This window comes from Cervus canadensis, chromosome 6 (genome assembly GCF_019320065.1).
Source record: "Cervus canadensis isolate Bull #8, Minnesota chromosome 6, ASM1932006v1, whole genome shotgun sequence".
Taxonomy (NCBI): Eukaryota; Metazoa; Chordata; class Mammalia; order Artiodactyla; family Cervidae; genus Cervus; species Cervus canadensis.
In genome coordinates, this window is record NC_057391.1 from 2,810,541 (window position 1) to 2,836,650 (window position 26,110).

Here is a 26,110-nt window from a genome sequence, read left to right on the forward strand (position 1 = left end):
TAATTGTAATATATGTGCCACTTATTGTCTACCTTGTTATGTTTTCAAATCAGCAAAGTAACAGTTAACAACACACAACAGTTGTGAACAAGTAAAGGAGAATGTTTTAAAAAGGAAGTTTTGGGCATTCAACACTAAGCTACAATTCAGTTCACTTTTCACTTAACCTTGACTGTCATCAGGCTGGGTTGACTGTGTTTCATAAAGCTCTGTGCTAGCTAACTTAGAAGGCTGAACTTAGAAAAATAAAAATAAACAACTAAAAAAGATTCTTCCTTGTGGTTTGTACGCAGACTTGGGGCTCTTGTTTCATACGCTGCTGGGATGTGTTCCCAGTTGCCAAGACTCTGAGCAGCCGAGCTTAAAGAACCATGCTGGTGACTTTCTTCTTTCAAAGCTTCTCCACTGGTTTCAGCTCCAACAGAGCCTTTTTGTTGTACATGAGAAAGGAAAGAAGAAAGACTGCCCGGCCCAGTGCTGGCAGGGAGGCTCTGAGCCTATATTGCAGAGGGGTTTCTTCCCAGAGGCTCCCTAGGTTTTGCCTGTCAGCAGTGGAGATTTTATTTATCATAGGTGAAACAGAACATTACAGCCAGAATTGAAATATTCTTCATTTTTTTCCAAGTCTCATTTTATCCCTTCCTTCTGTAGTGACAAGGGCCATTCAGAAATGTGTGTGCATTTTTCCAGTCCATGTTTTGATATGTGCACTAAATATACCTGTATTTATGAATGATCTATAGTATTTGGAATTCTTTACATTTCACAAAGATGCTATGCTGTGTCTGTTATTTTACAACTTGCTTTTTTTTTCACCCAACACTATATTTTGGATGTCTAGTCTAGCTCCGGAGAAGGCAATGGCACCCCACTCCAGTACTCTTGCCTGGAAAATCCCATGAATGGAGGAGCCTGGCAGGCTGCGGTCCATGGGGTTGTTAAGAGTTGGACACAACTGAGTGACTTCACTTTCACTTTTCACTTTCATGCATTAGAGAAGGAAATGGCAACCCACTCCAGGGTTCTTGCCTGGAGAATCCCAGGGACGGGGGAGCCTGGTGGGCTGCCGTCTATGGGGTCACACAGAGTCGGACACGACTGAAGCGACTTAGCAGCAGCAGCAGCAGTCTAGTTCAGTTACATTAATTATAGCAACTATGCTTTTTGTACCAATTTCTGACATTTACTTTGAGTTCACAATACTTTTTCATGACTTCTTTTTCCTTTCTTTCCTTATGTTGGGTGATGTGAGGGTTTTTTAAATTTATTTTTTCTTTAATTTGTATCAAATATGTATATTTCACGGTAGCTGAAGTTAATCAGAATTTTTCTCCTTTGTTCATACTGGATAACAACCGTGGAGGCCTTCATTTAATCCCATACCTCCATCTGTGTTGTTGATATCCAATATTTATAGCTTGCTTTTCTAACCTCATCCAAATTAATCTTTGTGATGATGCCGATAACTGTAATTATTTGCAATTTTTAATTTAGGCTTCCTAGGGTGCTTACCGGTTCCTCCCCTCTTCCAACTCCTTTATTCTGGGTCCTCTTCCCTTCAGTCTGAGCTTGTAGTATGTTCTTTAGCAGCCAGTCTGCTCTTTATCGTCATCATCTTTTTCACCTTTTTTTCCTCTGAAAGAGATTTTACCTATGTATAGAGGTATACAGGCTGACCCTTATTTTCTTTAGAACTTTGAAGATTTTGGTCAACTATTCTGTATCAATTTTTATTTCATCAGTCTAGATAGAAACATTTCTAAAATTTAGAGAGAGGTATCATAACTCTGCATACTCCTGCCTTCCAAGAGAGGATCAGTCAAAACCCATAGTCATCGTTCAAGGCAGCACTGTTCCTGGAACGTGAGATTGTGTGTGTCGTAACGCAGTCACGTCCTTTGGGTGACTGAGCTGTACAAGATTGTTTGGTCTTTCGTTCAGTGAGTTAAGACTGTAGGCTCTTTTGAGACCTCGTGTCTGCTTTTTGTGTGCACATGTATGTTTATTGTGTGTTGTGTATATCTTTCCTCTCTGCCAGGACTTCCTGCTACAACTGATTGACTGAATGTAATAATTCTCTTCCTTTAATCTGCTGTTTCCTTCCTTATCGATAACTTTTGTTTCTCCTTAGCTGAATGCTAGTGCCCTACATAACCAAACTTGTTAATAATACATGGGCTTGTTTGATATTGTTGTTAGTGTTGTCTGTATTTTCTCCCTAAAATTGTTTTATAACTGGCTGAGTATACGATGAGCAGCCATAGATTTGTTTTGGATGCAGATCTGAAGCTGGAGTGCCTAGGTTCATATCCCAGACCCATACCTCAGCACCATATAACCCCGAGTCACTGTCTAACCTCTCAGTTCCCTCATTCCTAAGAGAAAGATGGAAATTGTTTCTACTCTTTTAAGATATGTATTTAATATGAATTCATACACGTACACATTCACATGAGGGACAGGGAGGCCTGGCGTGCTGCAGTCCATGGGGTCTCAGATTTGGACATGACTTGCAGACGAGCAACAACAAACGCATACAGGTTAGATCAGTGCCAGGCCCTGATGACATGTGGTGACTTAAGCACACTTCCAAACAGCTTTTAAGTTTCATCTCAAGTACTGTGTGCACTTTGAGGTTCTATTTAGCTGAAGTTTTTACCAGGTATTCAGGATGAAGAATATCTAACTTGGAGAAAAGCTAAACCAGGAAGAGGCCTATTTCTATTACTCCACGGCACTGAATGTAATGTGTAATTTTATTTAAGTGTTTGCTTCTGCCAGTGAAGCAGGAGGTCTGAGGAGCTACTGTCATCTAAATCATCAGGGAATAGAGGTGACATTTTAGATTTCCTAATGTAAATTTAAGCATTTAAGCATTTATTTGCTTTATAAATGTTTGATTTGCATCTAACTTTTCAGTTCAGCCTGCTGCCCCCGTCAAATGATGTGAATTCTAGATGACCTGAACTTTTACTCCAGGCTTTTCAGGAACTCACCATTTGACCATGACCACATTCTTTCAATTGCTCATGCTTTAATTGGACTGTTATAAGGGCAAATGAGCTAATACATGTGCACAGGCTTTTAGCTAGTTTTTTTAAGTGCTTCAGAAAACTAAGGTGACGATACTACATTTTAGCTATGTAGCAATAATTGCTGTAATGCTTCTAATAAAAAATGTACAGTTTTCACTTCAGGTTAAATTTTTAGAATCAACTGATTCATTCATATTCAGCTGTTTTCTGGCTTTAAGACTTACCATGTTTATTTTATTTTACTTGTTCTTCTTGTTGTTCAGTTGCTAAGTCATGTCCAATTCTTTGCAACCCCATGGACTGCAGCACACCAGGCTTCCCTGTCCTTCGTTACCTCCTGGAGTTTGCTCAGACTCATGTCATTTGAATCGATGATGCCATCCAACCATCTCATCCTCTGTCATCCCCTCCTCCTCCTGCATCTTTCCCAGCATCAGGGTCTTTTCCAATGAGTCTGCTCTTCGCATCAGGTGGCCAAAGTATTGGAACTTCAGCTTCAGCATCAGTCCTTCCAGTGAATATTCAGGGTTGATTTCCTTTAGGATAGACTTGTTGTTTATTCCCTATCAACTCCCAAAATGATGTCAGGATACTTAGAAAAATTTATAGACACTTATACTAGCATGTCAGTGAAACAATAGTGGAAAATTGACCATGGAGGGATTTCACTACAGTTTTTTGTTTGCTCTAATTTTGATTTTCATCCTTTCCAATACTGTTAATATCATCACTGATGTCAATGTCTGTGTCCATCTCTTCTTATTCTCCTTTCAGTTAGGTAAGAGTGCCTTCATTGGAGGCTACCTGTTGACCCACTACGCAAATGAATTATTGTGAAAGAAACTTATTTGTTCACCACTGTCTCATCTAGTTAGTTGTCCATCAGTCCTGTGAGAGACTCTAACTAGACCTTCTGAACAGATGATGAAATTGAGGCTTAGAAAGTGTTAGTGATTTTGCTGAGGTCAGGTATAGTCAGTGGTAGAAGGTCAGAGTGAAGGCTGGATCTGCCCTAGTCCAGCAAGATTCTAGAGCACAGCCTCCCAAGCCGTACACATTCCTGCCTTCCGTCATATCACTTCTGTTGAGAGAATCAAAAGGCATAAATAATTATTCTATCTTTATGGAAGTTAAAAATAAATTTTTAGATACAGTGTGCATGAATTCCAAGACACTGTGACCATAATTACCCAATAGTACCTCAGCACATGTAAAATGCCTGAGTGGGCCCACAGAAGATGTGGACCTGTTGAGAGAAGCCATGTTAAAGGGGGATAAGATTTTAATAAGTTTTAAAAGCAGCAGGGCATGGATTTTTGATAACCTTAAATTACTGGACCACATTGGACTAGTGTAAGATTTTGGTCTATAGACATAGCTCTTGTCTAAGTCAGAAAAGGAGAATTCAGAAACTCATAGTTGGGTAAAAATTCTTTCAAAATAGGTACATTTGAAGTTTCTGTACCTCCTCTCAATAATGACTTTGCTTTGATCTATTTTTCCTTTTGCATTTCCCTTCCTCCTTTTCCATGACTGACTTTCTCATTTTTATAAGTTAGTACTTAATTTATATTCTTGCCCCACTTGATTCTGTGGAATATTATTACTTATTCATAGGGTCATTTTTACTGGGGTCTGCAGTGTGTTTTTGCCTCATGATAATCACGCAAGATTAACTTTATCTTAAATTTTTGTCGATAAGCAACTTGAGATTTAGAGAGATTATTTATCTTGCCCAAAACCACAAGCTAGTAAGTGGTCAAGTCAAAAATTAAATCCAAGCTTCACTGGCTCCAAAACATCTGTGTGTGTTTCCTATGAGCCATACAATGACATCAGGGTCTTTTCAAATGAGTCAATTCTACACGACAGATAGCCAAAGTATTGGAGTTTCAGCTTCAACATCAGTCCTTCCAGTGAATATTCAGGACTGATTTCCTTTAGGATTGACTGGTTGGATCTCCTTGCAGTGCAAGGGACTCTCAAGAGTCTTCCCAACACCACAGTTCAAAAGCATCGATTCTTTGGTGCTCAGCTTTCTTTTTAGTCCAACTCTCACATCCATACATGACTACTGGAAAAACCATAGCTTTGACGAGATGGACCTTTGTTGGCAAAGTAAAGTCTCTTCTTTTTAATATGCTGTCTAGGTTGGTCATAACTTTTCTTCCAAGGAGCAAGTGTCTTTTAATTTCATGGCTGCAGTCACCATCTGCAGTGATTTTGGAGCCCAAGAAAACAAAGTCTGTCACTGTTTCCACTGTTTCCCCATCTATTTGCCATGAAGTGATGAGACCAGGTGCCACGATCTTAGTTTTCTGAATGTTGAGTTTCAAGCCAACTTTTTCACTCTCCTCTTTCACTTTCGTCAAGAGGCCGTTTAGTTCTTCACTCTCTGCCATAAGGGTGGTGTCACCTGCATATCTGAAGTTATTGCTATTTCTCCCAGCAATCTTGATTCCAGCTTGTGCTTCATCCAGCCCAGCGTTTCTCATTATGTACTCTACATATAAGTTAAATAAGCAGGGTGATAATATACAGCCTTGACGTACTCCTTTCCCTATTTGGAACCAGTCTGTTGTTCCATGTCCAGTTCTAACTGTTGCTTCCTGACCTGCATACAGATTTCTAGGAAATATTGAAGGCAGGAAGAGAAGGGGACAACAGAGGGTGAGATGGTTGGATGGCATCACCGACTCAATGGACGTTAGTTTGAGTAAACTCTGGGAGTTGGTGATGGACAGGGAGGCCTGGCGTGCTGCAGTCCATGGGGTCACAGAGTTGGACATGACTGAGCGACTGAACTGAACTGATACCGTTTGATATTCTGAGCATCTGATATTTAAAAGGCATGAACAAAAGCCTCCCAAGAAGTAACTCTGCCACTCAATAGTCACCATATATACTTTAAATTCTAACATTTGATATACATCCCTTTTGAAATATTGACTGCTCTCTCTATTAAGTGTTTTGTTGTTCAGTCACTCAGTTGTATCCAAATCTTTGCGACCCCATGGACTGCAGCATGCCCAGCTCCCCTGTCCTTCCCTATCTCCTGGAGTTTGCTCAAATTCATGTCCATCAAGTCAGTGATACTGTCTAACCATCTCATCCTCTATCATCCCCTTCTCTTCCTGCCCTCAATCTTACTCAGAATCAGGGTCTTTTCCAATGAGTTCACTCTTCACATCAGGTGGCCAAAGTATTGGAGCTTCAGCATCAGCATCAGTTCTTCCAATGAATATTCAAGGTTGATTTCCTTTAGGATTGACTGGTTTGATCTCTTTGCAGTCCAAGGGACCCTTGAGAGTGTTTAAGTTAATGATTATTCCTTATTTTTATGGTGGTGGTTTAGTCGCTAAGTTGTGTCTGACTGTTGCAACCCCATGGACTATAGCCTTGCAGGCTCTTCTGTCCATGGGATTCTGCAGGCAAGAATACTGGAGTGGGTTGCCATTTCCTTCTCCAGGGGATCTTCCCAACCCAGGGATCGAACCCGGGTCTCCTGCATTGCAGGCAGATTCTTTACCAAATGAGCTACGAGGGAAGCCCTATTTTTATGAACCTGTACCTAGCATGTATGTGCTCAGTTGTTCAGTTGTGTTTGACTCTTTGCAACCCCGAAGAGTCGTTGGACTGTAGCCCACCAGGCTCCTTTGTCCATGGGATTTTCCAGGCAAGAATAAATACTGGCGTGGTTGTCATTTCCTACTTCAGGTGATCCAACCCATAAACCAAACCTGCGTCTCCGGCATTGACAGGCAGATTCCTTATCACTGAGCAACCTAAGAAGCCTATATAGCAGGTGCAGGTATATTAAATTAAATGTAGAGGTACTTTTAGCTGCTTAACAAAAAACCCAACTAATAATAGCTTAAGCATATGGAGTCCGTGGTTGCTGGCTCGTGGCTCCAGATGTCAGGGGTGGCACGACTGTGATTCTTTTCACCTTTTTCTTGTGATCTCAAGATAACTTCTGCAGACCCAGACATCACCTCTTTTTAGGGTCAGAGGAAGGGAATGAAGAGTCCTTTGCCAGTAAGATGTCATTTTTATCCAAGAAAGCAATGACATTCTAGTAAGTGCCCCTGCTTATGATGTCTGGTCACGACTATATCGCACGGCTACACGTACCTGCAAAAGAGTCTGCGAAAGTGGACGTTTCTGTAATGGAGATGGAAAAGAGAGAAGAGGGAGGGGAGTGGCACAGTATTGGCCCTGACGTATGCCGACTGTTTATTTCATCATTACAACTACTTTCAGAGACAGCAAATAACATTATCTCCATTTTACAGATGACAGAAGAAATATGTCCATGAAGTTCACCTGACTTCCTAAGGGTCTGTAACAAGTTAGACCATCTGGAGGCTGAGCCTGGCTTTCCTACATTGCAGTCCGGTTCTTTACACTCTTCCCCCAGGGAGGAGTTAGCAGTTCATTGATTAATATTTTAGTGCAGCAGTTTGGAAATCCTCCTTCTTGGATGCAGAAAGCTCTCAGGGCAGCGTGAGTGCACAGGACTGCCGGGGTGGGCAAGAGGCTCCAAAAGCAAAGAAAGGCTTCAGGGTGGGTGATAAGGAAATCTTCCCAGTTTTGTTCAGCAGTGAACCCAGAAGATGAACTCTAAACAAAACTTTTCTGGTTTTTCCTCCTCCAATCCCGGGCTGAGGGTCTCAGCAGGAATCTCAGTGAAACCACTGACATCTTCTCTCTTCGCCTGTTTGTTCTTTGACCTAGTCTGCGGCAGGGAGTTGTGGTCTGAGCTCTTCACTGACTTCGTCTTGTGCTGCGCTATGCTTAGTTGCTCAATTGTGTCCGACTCTTTGTGACCCCATGACAGCAGCCCACCAGGCTCCTCTGTCCCTGGGATTCTCCAGGCAAGAATACTGGAGTGGGTTGCCCTCCTCCAGGGGATCTTCCCAACCCAGGGATGGAACCCAGGTCTCTCACATTGCAGGCAGATTCTATATTGTCTGAGCCACCAGGGAAGCCCATGAATACTGGAGTGGGTAGCCTGTCCCTTCTCCAGGGGATCTTTGCAACCCAGCAGCTGAACCAGGGTCTCCTGCATTGCAGGCGGATTCTTTATCAGCTGAGCTACCAGGGAAGCCTGATGCCTTAATGAGGAGATCCTCATTATTTGTCTTCCCTTTTTAGTGACTTTTCACTTTATTTCATCCAAAAGTTGGTTTCTGAGTAAGGACTCTCTTTTTTGCATGAGCACCTTTTGTGCATTTTCCTTTGGGCCACTATCCCCTAGATATCCAAGAACTCAGCTTGGAAGTTCTTAGTCCTGAGTTACATGAAAAGTCCAGGCAATGGAAGTGGAAGAAGGGGGAGGTACCACGTGCTAGTTTATGATGGAGACTCCTCTTTATTTTTCTCAGTGTCTTCTTCATGCCTCTCTTTTGGCAATTTCCGCCAACACAGTGATTATTCATTTATATTTCACTTCCTTGTTGAACACTAAGAGGCTTTCGAACCTTTGTATCCGTAGAACCTTACAAGCAGAAGCATTCAGTAGCTGAATGAACAGCAGAACTTGGTCTTATTGAATATTTGGTTAAAAGGTTAACCAAGAAGTCTTGTTTATTTTTTGTTCATGCTGTTGAAAACAGTTATGTAATGTAATGGTTCAAGGTTTTGCCTTGGTAAGCAGAACAGTTCCGATATAAATTGTATTCAATGCCTTTCATGTCTGTAGATTATCATTTTGAATGTCAGTTACTGCTTTCTAGCTTAGCAGGTTTGCACATATAAACTATTTGTTAGGGTTGCAATTGAATGTCTAATGAACTCAGTCATTCTCATTTTCCCTTCCTCTCTTCTCCAGTCATTTCCTTCATTTTGGTTATTAATTCATTCACATGACTCCACAATAAGAGTATTTTTAAAATATATAATTGAAAGTCTCCCTTCCATTTCTCATCCCCAGCCACTCACTTTACCTCCACTAAGCAGCATTTGTCAGTAAGTTCTAGAATATTCTTTCAGATATTTTATGCACATACAAATATGGATATATGTTCTCCTGTTAACAAAGCTACACACCATGGCTGATTCATATCAATGTATGACAAAACCCACTGGAAAAAAAAAATAATAAAAAAAAAAAAAAAAGCTACACAAATAGGAGCATATAGAATGCTCTTATTGTTGTTCAACTGAGTGACTTAATAGACCATTTCCTTGAATAATATATAATAATTTTATCATCTTTTCTAAATAGCTTACTGTTCCATTTTGTGGATATCTCCAATTTGTTTAACCCTTTTCCCTATTAGTGGATATTGAGATTATTTCTAATCTTTTGCTAATATACAATCTATGCTATAAAAATATCCATACATGCTTATTCTCACATATGTAAATATGTCAATAGGACAGATTTCATCTAAGAAAATGAAATTGCATGGTCAAAGAACATGTACATTTATCACCTGATAAATTGCCCTCCCTGGGGTTGTACTGATCTACACTTCCACCCAGTGTCTGAGTGCTCCTATTTCTCCACACCTTCATTAGTATAGTGTATTATAAAACTTTTAGATATTGTTCAGTATGACAGGTCAGAAACATGGTATCATATTTTCGCCTTATGATTGAAGTTGAGCTTTTTTTTTATAGGCTTAAGAACTATTTCTATTTCCTTTTCCATGAACTGCTATTTTTATCATTTGTTTGTTTTTCTGTTAGTCTGCTCATCTCTTTCATAAATAATTATAGGAAATTTTATACAATTAGGGAAATTAGGGTTTTTTGTGGTAACAGTTATGAAGAGTTTCCCTATGTTTTGGTGTTTGTCTTTTTTATTCTCTTTATTATAGTTTTGGCCAGGTGCAGAAAGTAGAAAGATTAGTATAGTTAATTAAAAAAATGTATCAATATTTTCTTTTAAGACTCTGGTGTTTTTGTCAGAGTTAAAAGGCTTTCCTTACCATCATAAAGAACAATATGAAAAAGAAAACACATATACATGTATAATTGGATCACTTTTCTGTACACCTAAAACTGACACAATATTGTAAATCAATAAATCAATAAAAAGTAAATTAAAAAAGTAAATAAATAATTTAAAAGACCTTCCTTTTAGTGAGCTTACAGAATAATTCTTACGTGATTTCTTCTATGTTAGTAGTTTAGTTTCATTTTTATATCTAAATCTTTTATCCACCTGGAATTTTTCTTGATATATTTGGTGTGAAGCATCCATTCAACTTTATGCTTCTCCAGTTGGCTATTTAGTTGTCCCCAAATCATTTTGTAATAAACTGTGTTTTCCTCACTGGTTTGATGGTCTGCCTTATAATACTGTGAATTTCCTGGTGTGTTGGGTCTCGTTTGGTCTAGTCTTCTGTGCTGTCCCACCGGCCTCTCAGTGAGCTATGTCCCAGTACCACATGGTTTCAGTCTTGTTCAATAATCTACCAGAACTGCTTCTCCGTCTTACTTTTCCTTTTCATAGGTTTTTTTTTGTTATTGTTGTTGTCGTTTTGGTTATTCTGCCTATACTTACTTTCTTAATAAATACGTGCCTAAACTTATTTTATTTAGGATGATTTTCAAGCACCACTTCTTTGCTGAGCACTGCTGTGAATTCTCTACTGGAAAGGAAAGTCATGATATGTAAGACACCGTCCTGAGATCAGACCAGACAGCTTTCACCTCACTGAAGAGAAAAAGCGTGTGTCGAAGGCGGCTGCCCTTCCCCCTCTGTGTCCACAAGTCTGTTCTCTGCATCTGCATCTCTGCTCCTGCCCTGCAAATGGGCCCATCCGTACCACCTTTCTAGATGTCGTACACACGTGTGAATACCTAACACTTGTTTTTCTGAAGGACTGAGAGTAGGCTGACATGTATCCAGCGCCACGTGTGAATAGAGAACTTGTGGGACGCGTGTAGCCCGCGGAGCTCAGCCCAGTGCTCTGCGATGACCTAGAGGGATGGGCTGCAGGGGTGGGGGGGCCCCAGGGGGTACACATGTGGCTGGCTGACTTCGCTGCACAGGCACTAACACGTGTAAGCAGTTCTTCTGCAGTTGGAAGGCGGCTGAGGCGTCTGCCGCTCAGTCCCTCCGTCTCCTCCGCTGGCTCAGCTGGGGGCCTTGTGCCAGCGCCTGAGCTGATCCTGGGGCGGGCCTGTGCCACCCGCTTTTCGCCGCTGACTCTCACTGCCACCTCATCTTGGACGATGAGCTTGAAGTAGATTGTGCGTTGGATAGCTGAGCGAATGGAAAGTGGTTGCAATGGAAAGCTTGTGATGGGATATATTTGGAGAGCATGCCCACAAGTTACTTTACTCTGGCAAAGACCATTAACCACAGCTCTGGGATTAAAGTAGATGAAACCGTCATGCTTTTGCCCTGGAATCTTTCTTCTTTGATCAACATCAAAATGAAAAATGAATACAGATAGGGTTTAATATCTGTCATTTTGATTACTCTAACTCCCCCACAAGTTAGCTTAAAAGAGATCGTTTATGTATTATATGGGTCATATTAATATAATGGGAATATTTTTACAGTTGGATTTTCATTCTTGACCTGGAGTCAGTTGATGAAACTTTAGAGTATTTTCTTATTCTGTATAGAATATTGGGTGCCTTATCATAGTTCTGAACCTGGTAACTATTATTTGACAGTTTATAATTGACAGCCCTCGCCCTTGACTCTAAAAACATTTTCTTTTCTTCCTGCTTCACAGCCAGGCTTGGCGTCCCGGCTGCCCTCCACCTCAGGGCTCCTCGGGACTTGGCCCTGTGTCCTGCCCTCTTCGTTCCCTCTAAATTTTCTTTTGATCTCATAAAACTCTTTACTGATGCCTTCCAAATCTATTTCAATAGTCCAAAGTTCTCCTCTGAGTGACTTGCATATCCTGCTGCCTGCTTGGCATCTATACTCAAATGACAGTGGCCAAAACGGAACCTCCCTGCTCCCCACGTCCATCCCATTGTACTCAGGAAGTGGCACAGACGTCCGCTGTGTTTGTCAGAGTAGAAGCTTGGTCGTCTCTGATTCTCTTTTTTTTGAATCACTCCCACATTCAGCCCATCAGCAAGTCCTAGCTAGATTTCCAAAATATTTCTCTAGTGCACCCACTGTACTCATTTCCATGGCAACCCTCACTGATCCTGGTCCAGGTCAGGGGGATACTACCTACCAGTCAGATGCAATAGAACTTCCTAACTTGTATCCTTGCTCGTAAACTCTGGTTTAATCTGCAAATCGCATTGTGTCATTTCTTGCCTAACACTCTTCAGCAGATTCAGTGCACTCGGGCTGAATCCAGTCTTGACACTATGGTCTTCAAGGTCATACATATCTCTCTACCCTTGTCTCTCCAAACTCCTCTCTTTTCTCTCGGCTCCTTGATCTGCCACTCTGGTGTTCTTACATTCCCTTAAGCATGGTAAGCTTTTGTAGCCTATGGCTTTTACATGTGCTATCTCCTCTGCTGGCATGTTCTTCTGGCCCTTTATATGTCTGGCTCTTCTCTTTTCCCAGATGTTGCCTTAAGTGCTACTTCTCAAGATGCCTTCCCTGATGACCACATCTGCTGTCACCTCCAGTTTATCGTTCTCTATTTCATCTCTTGTTTGTTTCCTTCATGGCAGTATACACAGACATAATTATTTTAGTAAATTGCTTTAGGTCTGCTTCTTTGATTTTCTTTTCTTTTCTTGGTGAAAGTTAGTTCCATGGGGCAGACTCTCTGTCTGCTACAAATCCTGCCTTGGGGCTTAATACGTGGCAGAATGCCTGGCACATAGTGAATATTCAGTACACTGAATATTTAGTGAATAAACGAAAAAACAAAGGAACAAGCAGCTATTAAGGATGGGGGAGGGGTAGGTGAAGAGTAGAAGGAAATATTTTTCTTTAGCACTGAAGTATGTACTGTGATAAAACCAAGAATTAAAATAATTTCAGGTGTTGATTAAACCCCAGATTGTAAAAAGCAACTACACGATAGAAAATTTCTCTGGGGACATTATTGAACATGCTGTCAAATTGCAGGATTATGCTGCTACAATGACTTAGCATTTAATAGGATGTGTTCTCTACAAATTTGGAAAATATCATAGATTTATTTCACTTGTGTTCAGTGTTAGTATTCTCATCTCCCCTGAGCATGCTCAATTAGCGTTAGGACCTGTCTAGTGATTAGGGTAATCAATATTAACTGAGAAACAGCAAGGCAGTTCATTTTCCAAGTGTTTATAATTCTTTGCCAGATAGATATGGAGCCTCGCAGGCGAGTAGAGTGACGGTCTGACAAAGAAGTCCTTCTTGTCCTCTGTGGTGGCATCTATAAGGGGCACACACGAGATCACAGTGGAACAAAAGAGGGAGACTTGCAGATTTGTCTCAGCCTGGACGGTGTCCTAAGGAAGGTGAGACTGTGGAGTTTGGTCTTAAAGTAAGAAGAATTTGCTTGGTGGGAAGACTTTCCTCAAGACAGAATGGACAAGGACAGAGAACCATGATTAGGGTAGTGTGTTCTGAAATCTGCAACCAGAGGGGGATGTAAGAGGAGAAATAGGGAATGAGTTTGAAGAGATAGGCAAAACCAGATTGCTGAACTGATGGGGGGAGGGTGGCTTGGAATGGTTTTAATCTTGATAGCAATAGGATTGTATAATTTCCATTTTCAGAAGGTCACTGGAGGATGGATGATGGCTTCCAGTAGGAGGAATCTGGTTGTAGAGGTAAAAAGCATGGAAGAGGTCCTCCTGGAAAGTACAGAAGGAAGAGTCAGAGATGGACACCACAGAGGACAGTAGAGAAGGGGCTCGTGAATGGTTGTAAGGGGAAAGTGCTTTTTTTCAGGAAAATGGGATAGATTCTTCAGAATGGCAGCAGATATTTTTAGAAAGCAATGTCACACAAGCCAGAGATCTTTTTTAGGAAGGAAGAAGTGATTAATATCAGATCACGTGAGATAAAGATTAAGTTGGAAGGACTGGAGTTCCTAATTAAGGTATTTTGACTGACCCTTAGGCAGAGCTGTATTGGTGGGGTGGTGGGTGATGAGGATGAAAGTCCCACGGAGGTGCTGGGGCTGAAAGAAAAGTGAGAAAATGAAGACTGCTTAGGGCAGACACAGAGCTGGCGGGACTCTTGTTGAAGTGAAGTGAAGTCGCTCAGTTGTGTCCGACTCTTTGTGACCCCATGGACTGTAGCCTACCAGGCTCTTCTGTCCATGGAAGTTTCCAGGCAAGAGTACTGGAGTGGGTTGCCATTTCTTTCTCCAGGGGACCTTCCTGACTCAGGGATCGAACCCGGATCTCCCGCATTGCAGGCAGACGCTTTTCCGTCTGAGCCACCAGGGAAGCCCTTGTTTGTGTTGCTCTGATTTTCATGAACGGAGGGGATTTGAACTTGCTTGTATCGTCTGCTGAGACGGAGAAAGCACAGGAATGGGGCTGTCGGTGGAGGGGAACTGGATTTCCGTGGAACATTGCTGTAAATAGGTGGAACAGAAGAGAGTGGAAATAAGGAGAAAAGGATGAGATGTAGGTGAGCCTGTGACTGAAGTATAAAATGGAGGTATTTCTGATACCGAGGGCGAGTGTACTGGCCCTGGAGGGAAAGATGCCTGTCTGGAGCAGAGGCTGTGGGGTCGGAGGATGATGGCAGAGACACCAAGGGTTCAGCTGCGCCGAAGGCACGGGCCCGTGGTGGGCCCAGCCCGCCTGCACGTCTGCGCTGGAAAGTGGCCGGGGTCGGTCCACCAGAACTCGAGGGAGAAGGCTGCTGAGGGTACTGGTGACACAGTGGTTGGAGTGCTGGGAAGGAGTGGAGTGAACCAGCCTCGTTAGGGAAGTGAGCAGAGAGGGCGATGGGGAGCCTGAGGTCAGAGGAGCAAGTGCTCTGGGAGTGATGGGGGAGGACCAGGAGAAGTAGGAGCCTGGAAGTAACCTGTCAGAATTACACATTGCTTTACCGCTCACCTCAGAAGGCACTCCTCCTGCTCTGATGCTGCTACTGCCCAGAAGGGCACGAGGAAAGCCTGTCTTGGAATCGTGCTGAGAATCTGTTACACAGCTTCTGTCTATCCGGTGTCTTGGTGCTTATGACTCCTTTTGGGGGTGGATTTGATATGTTTCCAAATCGTTCAGAGCCATGTTTGGTGAAGAAAGGAGACAAACTGGGTAATATCATTTTCAGTAGAAATGGAAACGTAGACTTAAATACCAATATTGTTTTTCTTACGTGACTTACACTGGCACTTGATAGCACTTTACCAAGAGTAGTGATAGTGTCTCTAGAATGTATAGAGCCTCTCAAAGTAACTAGTTGAAGGAAGACATCCTTTTGGACATAAGGACCTTAAGAGATTTTGGGTTCACATTCCTGAAGAGTTATAGAGTATCTTGTAAATAGTCACTGATAAACAGTTTAGAAGCCTTCTACCATTATATCTATACAATCTTTTGTATATCTTTATTATTGAACTCTTTTATGCCAATGTGGTATTGAAAGTGGTGAACTGCACAAGAATATTTCTGTGGTCAACTTAATGGCTTTATTTATGATCTGTTTCTTTCTTGGAAACTGGAAAGTCTAATTTTTACTGTCTCTTAGCATTTATTTGGAGAAGGCAATGGCAACCCACTCCAGTACTCTTGCCTGGAAAATCCCATGGATGGAGGAGCCTGGTGGGCTGCAGTCCATGGGGTCGCACAGAGTTGGACATGACTGAGCGACTTCACTTTCACTTTCATGCATTGGAGAAAGAAATGGCAACCTACTCCAGTGTTCTTGCCTGGAGAATCCCAGGGACGGGGGAGCCTGGTGGGCTGCCGTCCATGGGATCACACAGAGTCGGACACGACTGGATCGACTTAGCAGCAGCAGCAGCAGCAGCAGCATTTATTTATCAAACCCTTAGAGTTCCCTAGGTAGAAAGTTAATGATAAAGGCATACAGAAAACCATATGTTGCCATAACTTAATTTGTTGAAAACTTGATAAGAGATCCTGCTTATTCTCCAACTTTTTTGAAGTACCAGAAAGAAGTGATCACTTTGTCCTCAAATTCCTGTCTTTGCAAGTAGCACTGAGGGCAGGGTTTGAATAACAGTGTGGGCAGTAGCCGTGACCTGCAGGACCGTTAACTTAGAATGGGAACTTGTTACCGTCTAAGTGCTGCAGGGAGGAGGAGGGCATGGCAACCCACCCCAGTATTCTTGCCTGGAGAATTCCACGGACAGAGGAGCCTGGCAGGCTACCGTCCATAGGATTGCACAGAGTCGGAAACACTGAAGCAACTTAGCATGCAAGTGGTGGGGAAATGACTATTTTGACTCCAGAGGAGCAGAGATCATAGAATCCAGTCATCGTGAAGATCTGCTCGACCAGCTTCCTCTGCAACTCATACCTGAGAACTCTCTGTTCTCACTTGGGTTGCTTTCATCTCATGCTTTGTACAGAAATTGGCTACCTACCAAAAGGCAAAGAATATGTCATCTTTCTCAGTGGGAGAGCACTGTCGGCATTCTGGGCAGACAGGTCTGTTTTGTGCGTGGGACTCTCAGAATTACAGCGAGCTTGGCACCGCTGGCTTCCCGGCTCTAAATGCCAGTAGCCTTCACAAGTCACTGTGGCAGTCAGAAATGTCACCACACATTTCCAGATGCCTCTGGTTGTTTGTGATCTAGAGCCTGGGGGACTTGTTTACTGAACAGCCGGGGAAGACAGGAAACATTCTTTTCTGTTCCTTTTATTGTCTATCTATCTTCTTTTTCTTTCTTTTCTTTCTTTTCATTCATTGTGGAGTGAGGAATGACAGAAGTAGGGAAAAGGAACCTTTATTATGGAAAGAAAGATTGAAAACAAATTAATAATCCGAGGGAAGGCTTCGGGAGAGCAGAAGGAAAGAGGTAAAATATAGCGCAGTGGCAAGACAGCTGGGAGAAACATTTTTGCCACATTTGTCTGTGGTCCCTTGCAATTTTCTTTCAGAAGCCAAAAATAAGATTATCTGCAAGAACGCTCCTGTATTGTTGCATTAGAGGGTATAACCGATTGCCCAGGCACTGTAAGTAGATTTTGCTGAGAATATGGCTAGAATTGTGCAAGGTTTACATCTAGATCCTCAAGGAGGAGAACAGCTTGTTACAAGGCAAGCCTTTCTGACTTCAGCTAAGGGGGAGGTACGTTACTGTTAGGCCCCAGTCCCTTGTTTTTAAATGCTATCACTGACATGATTGTACAGGAGCATAGACTCCAAAATAGCTTCAGCTCCTGTATGGTGAGTTTGTAATCTGAATTTTTACAAACTAAAGTTCTTCTGTGCCAATGCCATTTTCTTAAAATAGTGTACCTGGCTACTCGCATTTAGAAGTTAAGGCCTAGCACGTGCTGTGATTGCTTGACGTCGCCTGTGATGTGTTTTGAAAACCTGCGCTGAGCCTTGTGGACCGTTCACCATGCTGAGCTGACTTTCTCCTTTATCTTCCAGTTGTTCATGGTGGACAACGGTGCAGATGACTGGAGAATAGCCATGACTTATGAGCGTATCTTCTTCATCTGCTTGGAGATACTGGTGTGTGCTATTCACCCCATACCTGGGAATTACACGTTCACATGGACGGCCCGGCTTGCCTTCTCCTATGCCCCATCCACCACCACCGCTGACGTGGATATCATTTTGTCTATACCAATGTTCTTAAGACTCTATCTGATTGCCAGAGTCATGCTTTTACATAGCAAACTTTTCACTGATGCCTCCTCTAGAAGCATTGGAGCACTTAATAAGATAAACTTCAATACGCGTTTTGTTATGAAGACTTTAATGACTATATGCCCAGGAACTGTACTCTTGGTTTTTAGTATCTCATTATGGATAATTGCCGCATGGACTGTCCGAGCTTGTGAAAGGTAAGTTTGTTTCTTTTCCTGAGAACATAATTTGCCTTATAGTGTCCTTAAAAGTGGGAGAAAGAACACATTTCAGACTAGAAACATGTAGAGACTTATGCTTGAAAATGTGGGGTTCTATTATGAGCTTCTTTTAAATGAATGAGAAAGAGCTTTTCCTAAGATACTTTGCATACAGCAATGTCTTGATGACTATGTATTTTTCTTTCTACTCTGACCAGTTTTCAGTAGAGGGCTGTCTTTTGCTGCCTTTATAATCAAAACTTGGAGACCTTCACATTGTGCAGAGACTTCTATCAGAAATGTTTGTCTAATGGCAATACTGAGTCATCTGGGCACCTCTTTGGTTATAGTGTTGATCACGGTTGAGACAAGTGGGGATGCCTTAAAGTGCTTTGCTGATTGTAGTGCCTACTTTTAATAGTGTTCACATGATTACAGATAAGGTGCTTATAGGTGAATGTTTGGTTTATTGAACTCTCAACAGTTAGTGAGAAGGGTCGATGTGTATTTGATATATTGTCTGAAGAGCTCTGGTAGTGCGGAGCTAGATGCAGTCTCAGAACTGCTCAGCGGGTCTGGGTTCATCAGTTAGAGCATCTGCAGTATTAACCTTGCCATTTAACAAACAAGCAAAAATAGACTTGTTACGTAAATCGGAGGAACTGGGGAGGGAACCTATTGTGACCTTGGTGAAGAAAATTCCAGTTGAAATTAGCAATAGACATATAGCAAGGACTTAGAAGTTTATAGAACTATTAAATATTGGGATGTTGGTGTTCGTAGTAACTATTTTTAAATTTAGCTTTTGAAAGAAACTAAAATGTACACACACATACATACAAATAATTTAACAAAGAAAAATATCTGTATGAAAATTGTTGCAAAAACAACAAGCCCAGAACACACCTCCCCCATTTCTTCTTTCCAGAAGAACCACTTTAAATTCATTTAGCCATTTCTTTGGTAACAACTTTCCAAAGTTCCGAATGATATTGCTTATACTGCTACCTCTAGATTTTTCATCTAGATTTTTCAGGAAGTTGGGGTTTCAGTTTTCTTTCACTTTCATATACATGTTGCTTTCCTGACTCTACCCACACAAAAAGTAATTTTTCTTCCCAGTAAGTTATATAAACACCAATCATCTATATTCCACAGTTACATTATTATTACTGTGTGAACTGTACTTGTAGTTGAACTATATGGTATATTATAATCATTTTGCCTTTTCTGCACATCCTTTTATTTTCTTTGGAATTAATAATCACCCTTTTTATTTGCTTAGTTTTCTTAGGTTTTTTATTTAATTAGTTTTCTTAGTTTTTGCTAATTTTTATATACTTAGACTAAGTCGTCTCTAAATTCTTCTACATTATGTAAATATAATTTTACTGGATTTATATATATATTGGGGAAAATCTGTCAATTTTTGCTTCGAACTTGAACGTCTGGGGACTTTCTAAGCTGCTTCTCAAAGTGGAGGTTTCCTTTGCTTTATTTGTATGTTGCATATCTTTTTTCTTGAACCTCATTTTTCCCTCTTTCTTCACTTATTCCCTCATTTTAACAAAATTCATCTTCCAGTAGCTTCTGAAGGAAGGTGGTGGGTGAGAGATATTTTTTTGAGACCTTGCAGATATGGCAACTTCATTCTTCTCTCTTGCTGGATGGAAAACTCTAGTTTGAAAAGCATTTTCTCTGAGAACATTGTGGACTTCATTTACTTCTGACATCCAGGGTGCAGCAGTCTGATGCTGTTCTCATTTTTTATCTGTTTTTTGATGGAAACTTTTAGGATCAGTGATCTAAAATTGCAGCACGGTATGCATGCTCAGTCACTCAGTTGTGTACGACTCTTTGTGACCCTATGTGTGGTAGCCTGCCAGGCTCCTCTGTCCATGGGATTCTCCAGGCAAGAATACTGGAGTGGGTTGCCATTTCCTTCTCCAGCGCAAGGGTATATCATGGTGTAATTATTCTATTTTAATGCAGTAGGCCTATCCAATCTTGGAGTTAATCTCCTTCAGTTCTTGGAAATTTTCTTGAATTATTTAATGATTTTTTGTTCCTGTTTTTTGTTGTGTAGATATTGGTCCTTCTCTGTGAGTTCCATAATTTTCTCATTTCCCTCTGTGTTGTTTTCCACCTCTGTTTTTGCTTCATATATAAAAGATAATCTCAATTTTTTTTCAAGGTCTTTCTTTTGGAATTTTATTTCTTCTTTACTGTATATTAATTTCCATTGTCTCATATTTGATCCTCAAATGCCCATTTTTTAAACTAGCATCATGCTTTTTTATTCATAAATGTACTGTTTTATTTCTTTAGAGATGTTAATGATAATCTTTAATATTTTTTCTCTTTGTGTATTTTCTGTTCCCCCAGAGATGTACTTTTCTGGGTTTTTGTTTGTCTGTTTTTGTTTTGTCTTCAGTCTCTTTTAGAAGTTCTCCTTCAGTATTTAGGCAACTTTAGCAGTCCACTTAAACTTAAGATTGAGGCACTAAAGACCTGATTAGAAGCTTTCCGTACTGATCTAGAACTTGTCAACTGTGGACTTCACTACATGGTGATTAGGGTGGAGCGTAGAATGTCGATTTCAGTATCTTTACATAGTTTTATTTTTCTCTGCATAATCCGGCTGACTCATGGGAAATCTGTTTTGAAAGTGAAAAGTGAAAGTGTTAATCACTCAATCCTGTCCGACTCTCTGCGACCCCATGGACTGTAGCCCTCCAGGCTCCTCTGTCCATGGAATTCTCCAGGCAAGAGTACTGGAGTGGGTAGCCATTCCCTTCTCCAGGGGACCTTCTCAACCTGGGCATCAACCCAGGTCTCCAGCACCGCAGGCAGATTCTTTACTGTCTGAGCCACCAGGGAAGCCCCAGAATGGTGCATGAGGGTGTAACAGTGGAGATAAAAGCATAATCGAGCAATATGTACGTCTAGTGCCTCTGCTTCCCAAGGCCAGTTACGTAACACAGCCTCAGCACCGTGCACATGTCATTCATTTTCTTTTCAAAATGGTTCATCTTAACTGTTTGATCCATTGTCCCCAAATACAGAAAGCCCGAGGCAAGCTGTGTCAAATCTTTTCACATCCCAAAGTATGTGTGTTTTTTTTTTTAACATGCTGAGGTTATCAGATGACAGACCTTCCCTGTTTTCATATAAAGAGTCACAGGAAAGCGAAACTTGTGTTTCACATCAGGAATGAGTCTGTAGCCAAGAGTTACCTACCTGGACCAAATCCACGGCTTGGGGAAGGGAGCAAGCCCAGACTCGTGATTGGGACCCTGGGATTTAGTGCCAGTTGTACAATTTAGAGGCTGAACAACCTTGGGCCAACCAATTTGCTTCTTTCTGCCTTGGATTCCTCATTGCAAACTACATGGATTTATAAACTTCTCTCTTCCAAAGATAACATTTTATAATTGCACAAGTGTAGAGAAGAAAATCATTAACCAGTGTTGTGATAGTAGGAGATTTTCCCCATTCTGTTTTTCATTAAAATGCCCATTTTGTTGCACAGATCTCTAGGCTATAACTTGTAAGATACAAAGATATTTTAAAAATTTGCTTTGTTTTTGCAAGTTAATTTTGAATGTGATGTAGCCTGCATATTTCTCTTCCTTAACTGCTTATTTTTTGGCCTGCCTTCCATTCTTTTGTGAAATTTGCAATACTGAAATATAATACACAACTCTCCTGTTATTTGGTTTGGAATTTGGATTTGTATGAGCTCTACCAGGCCCATCTTTGAGCCCTCCAAACATTCTTTCCATATAAAAGGGTATTCACACCCGACAGAACTTCTCTTCTTAATTAGAATAACTCTAAAAATATTTTTTTAAAGGAGAGAGCTTTTGAGAGAGAGAGACAGGCAGATGGCTTTCTGAAGCAGTTTGTTTTGCAAACCTATCTGTCCCCTTCTAGCAAGTACAGCACACATAGACGTTTCTGAAAAATGTTCTGGAAAATCTGGAAAATGTTCTCCAGTAATGAGGAGGCATCCTATAGGAGGCGTCTATTCCTGATATTACTTTCCATGTACCTCTGATTTGCCTATATTTAAGAACTTTTTCTTTTTTTCCTTTCTTTCTCCCCTCATGCCCTCCTTCCCTCCCTCTTTTCCTCCCTCCTGCCATTCTCTCTCTTTTTTTCTTTCTTTCTTTCTTTGATAAGAGGAAGCAGAGTGGCAAATATCTGGCATCATTTCTGTGGCCTACATTTGTCAGGAGCAGGCTGCCCGAGACCAGATCACAGCACCCCTGTCTCTGCTTCTGGTCTGGCCTGTGCTGTGGACATCAGACCTGCAAAGAACAGCCCTTTATGAAGCTCCTGGGAAGTGTGGCCTCAGGCTGTTTCAGAGAAACATCAGGAGCATTTGTATTAAAAGAAGTCAGTCTTCCAGAGTTCATGGTCCTGAAAATTGGGATTATCCCATCCTGACTTACACTTTTTCAGATTTTACTGGCTCTATGAAGATGCCATAGGGTAGTGTTCATCCCAAAGTGTGTTCCCTGAACACTGTTTCAAAGGAAGGTGAGGAGCTGTTTTGGAAGTGGTGGGGCTGGATACTGTGGGCCAGCCCTGTGTTACATAAAGAAAGGTGCTTTTCTCCCTTTTTACTTCTTAGAGCATTTAATATGTGAATGTGCATTGAGAATATCCAAAAGGAGGAAAGAACATGTATTTGATCAACACCCTGCTCTGTCAATACTGAAACTTCAAAAGGAGATAGAAGAGGATTGTAACTTTCTACACAGTTTGAGAATTTTTTAAAATGTTTCTTTGTTCAATATATTCTTTTGCTTTTGGCTGCAAGTTTTATAATGTGGGTGAGGGGCCAGCTTTGGGATGAGACTGAAGAAGGGGGAAAGAAAGGCAGGCTGGGAACTTTGGTGGCAATGTTACCAAGCCGAAAAGCGACCATCGTGGAAGTCTGTAATAAACTAGAGATGCTAGGCACTGTTTCTGTCACTGGAAAAGATTCCTTTAGTTAAGACATTGTAGCCAGAAACACTGTTTTTATTCAGCTCATTGTTTTATCTCTAAGAGCGTTTACGTATGCATTAACTAATAGGCACTAGTTGAGAGAAAATTTTCTAAAAATGACTTAAGAATAGTTTGCTTTTTTTTTCAAAGTGGGAAAATTGGAGAAGCAAACAATAAAATTTATTTTGAATAGCTTCTTATCATCTAAACTGTATTTTAGGTGGATTAAGAATAAATTCTTTCCATCACTAAAAACAGATGAAAATAAATTTGTTACTTACTTTTTAAGTTATCCAAGACAACCTGAGGAATGGAGTTTCAGTTATGTTTAAAATCTACCATTCAGTGTCTTAAAAGCATGTTTCATTTCTTCCCTTAATCAATTTGGACTTTTTTTAAACTCTGTCACTTATAGTTCATTTTTATTAATTGCTTGAAGGTAATTTCTGAAATGTAGTTGACACTTACTTTACTTCACTGTGGGATATTGTGGAATATCACCACCAAATCATGCCCCATAGTGATACTTTGTACAACATACATTTCATATAAAATAGCTATTTTTAACACAAGGATTGTTTATGTCTTCAGGCATCAGTATTATGAAGGGGGACTTGCTAAGGAAAATCCTGGTAGAATTAGAATATCTTAGTTTGTAACTAAACAGATTTTTATCCTTTTAGCACCAGTTCATAAAGGACATCTGATTTGGGCTTCCAATTTCTATTGGATATGGACCCTGAATATCATCTAAATTTTATTCATACTAAGATAAAATGAACACCCTTATTCCTGAAAACCAAAATAACCAAATTTAGAATGGTAGTTGTTTGTGTTCTCTGTCGCTCAGTCATGTCCAACCCTTTGTGACCCCTTGGACTCTGGCCCACCAGGCTACTCTATCTATGGAATTTTCCAGGCAAGAATACTGAGCAGGTTGCCATTTCCTCCTCCTCCAGGAGATCTTCCCAACCCAGGGATTGAACCTGTTTACATCTAGGAAATTAATTAACCATTGTGGAGGTTACCTTTTTATAACTAGAGGTGAACCTGTCACTCTAAAATCGTATACATTTACAACTTTCTCTATAAAGAGGACAATTTTACATAAAACTGAATTTGAAGTTTCAATAAGTAATAAGGTATTTAAATGGTTAAGTGATCTGTGTTCTAATTTTCAAATTTCTCGTTTCACAGAAGTTTTCGTTTGCTTTAGTTTTTCAGTACGATATAAACCAGTTTCTCAAGGAAGAGAGGTAGATGGGATCTGAAAGTCTCATTTGTTCTATTTATCTATTTTTATTATTTAAATAGGATCACATGTAGGGGAGTGCAAAGTGAGACGCTACATAGAACACAAGCTTGTTTTCCTGATCTGCCACGTATGATTTAGTTTTTACATCTTTAGGAAGTCACCCAGAGGCCTGTCCTTTTTCAAGCCCTGATCCCCAGAGATGTTTCAATTCCTGTTGATTTACTTAAATTTGAAACATGTTACTTGTGATCAATTTTCTTTGATAGTTGTAGAAGTAGTCATAAACTAGGCATCACAGTGCTGAGGAAGCATCCTGCCAGCACCTTGGTTTATTGCAGTATCCTGGATAATTAGATTATTTTTCACCACTTAAGTTTCAGCTGTTGCTAAGTAAACTAAGCATTTCATCAATGGGTTTGTAATCTGTGGTTGATGGTAATGTAATACTTTGTAAACTTATACTTCCGGGGTCTGATTCATACATACGGATATAGCATTTTCAGGCTCATAAGTGAGTCACAACTCTAAAATGGGCCCTTTCAAGTTATAAAAGTCGGCAGTTTGAAAGCATTCATCGTGCATCTGTGCCTCACAAAGCATCAATGCTCAGTATGTTTGCCAAATAGATTGGTTGTTAAAGTCTTACAGAAAGAAAGCCAGGGCTCTCTCCAACTCAATTTTCTGTTTATTCCTATGTAGATAGGATTTGTTTTTTGGTCTGTCTCCTGAGATAACAATGAGGATTAATATTTGTTTGCAAGATCCTTTGAGATCCTGGTCCGATTGAGTACAGTTTGAAAATACCAGCAGTGGTTATGTTCAAGCAGATACAAATGAGAAGCCAAGCAGCTCAGCAATCCAACCTCGCAATCCAGTTAGCTCATCACAGTCCTCGTATCCTGACATCCTTGCCAATGTCCAGATTCTGTGCAGTATGCGTTCTGAGTGTCTTCCCATTTTGGAAAACCCTTTGGTCATCTGTATGTAGTACATTATGCAGAGTGTGTGTACGCAGTTCTGGGCAACGTCCTTCTCTCCAGCTTCAGAACCACCATGCCAGATAAAAAGAAAGATTGTAAAGTCTAAATGTAGACGTCCTGACAGTCAAGCTGTTTTGTCTTTAAGAAAATCAGTGTGTTTCTTAGACATCCAGTGGGGCTTGTTTGGCAAAAGCACAAGTGTTCCCTACTTGCCTATAGGATTGTCTGTGTTCTATTTCCTTTCAAACTTCATATCCTTTATTTTTTAATTGTAGCTTTTTAAAACTCCATTTTATTTTATATTAGAGCATAGCTGATTCACAATATTGTGTTTCAGGTGTATAGCACAGTGATTAAGTTTTATATATATATATATATATATGTATATGTATATACATACATTCTTTATCAGATTCTTTTCCCATATAGGTTATTATAGACTATTGAGTAGAGTTCTTTGTGCTATACGAGTCCTTGTTATCTGTCTTATATATAATAATGTATATATATTGATCCCAAACTCTGAATTTATCCCTCCCCCCATCTTTTTCTTTGGTAAGTATAAGTTTGTTTTCAAAGCCTGAGTCTGTTTCTGTTTTGTAAATAAGTTCATTTGTATAGTTTTCTAGATTCCACTTTTAAGTGATATCATATATTTGTTTTTCTCTAATTTCACTTAGTATGATAATCTCTATGTCTATCCACATTGGTGCAAATGGCATTACTTCACTCTTTTTTATGACTAATATTCTATCATATACATGTACCACATCTTCTTTATCCAGTCATTCACTTGTGCCCAACTCTTTGTGACCAGACACATTAAAAAAATATTTTAAAAAACTAAGATCATGGCATCTGGCCCCCATTACTTCATGGCAAATAGAAGGAGGAAAGGTGGAAGTAGTGACAGATTTCCTCTTCTTGGGCTCTAAAATCACTGCAGATGGTAACCG

General features: G+C 40.5%; 1 protein-coding gene across 4 annotated transcripts in view; it reads left to right on the forward strand.

Moving 5' to 3' along the window:
• The window catches only part of KCNN2 (potassium calcium-activated channel subfamily N member 2), a 514,135-nt gene that overhangs the window by 377,106 nt on the left and 110,919 nt on the right, over positions 1-26,110 (forward strand). For all 4 annotated transcript variants that reach the window (XM_043470632.1, XM_043470633.1, XM_043470630.1 and 1 more), the window contains one exon: positions 17,500-17,918. In XM_043470632.1, coding sequence (XP_043326567.1) covers positions 17,500-17,918 — 419 coding nt within the window. The remainder of the gene's footprint in view (positions 1-17,499; positions 17,919-26,110) is intronic.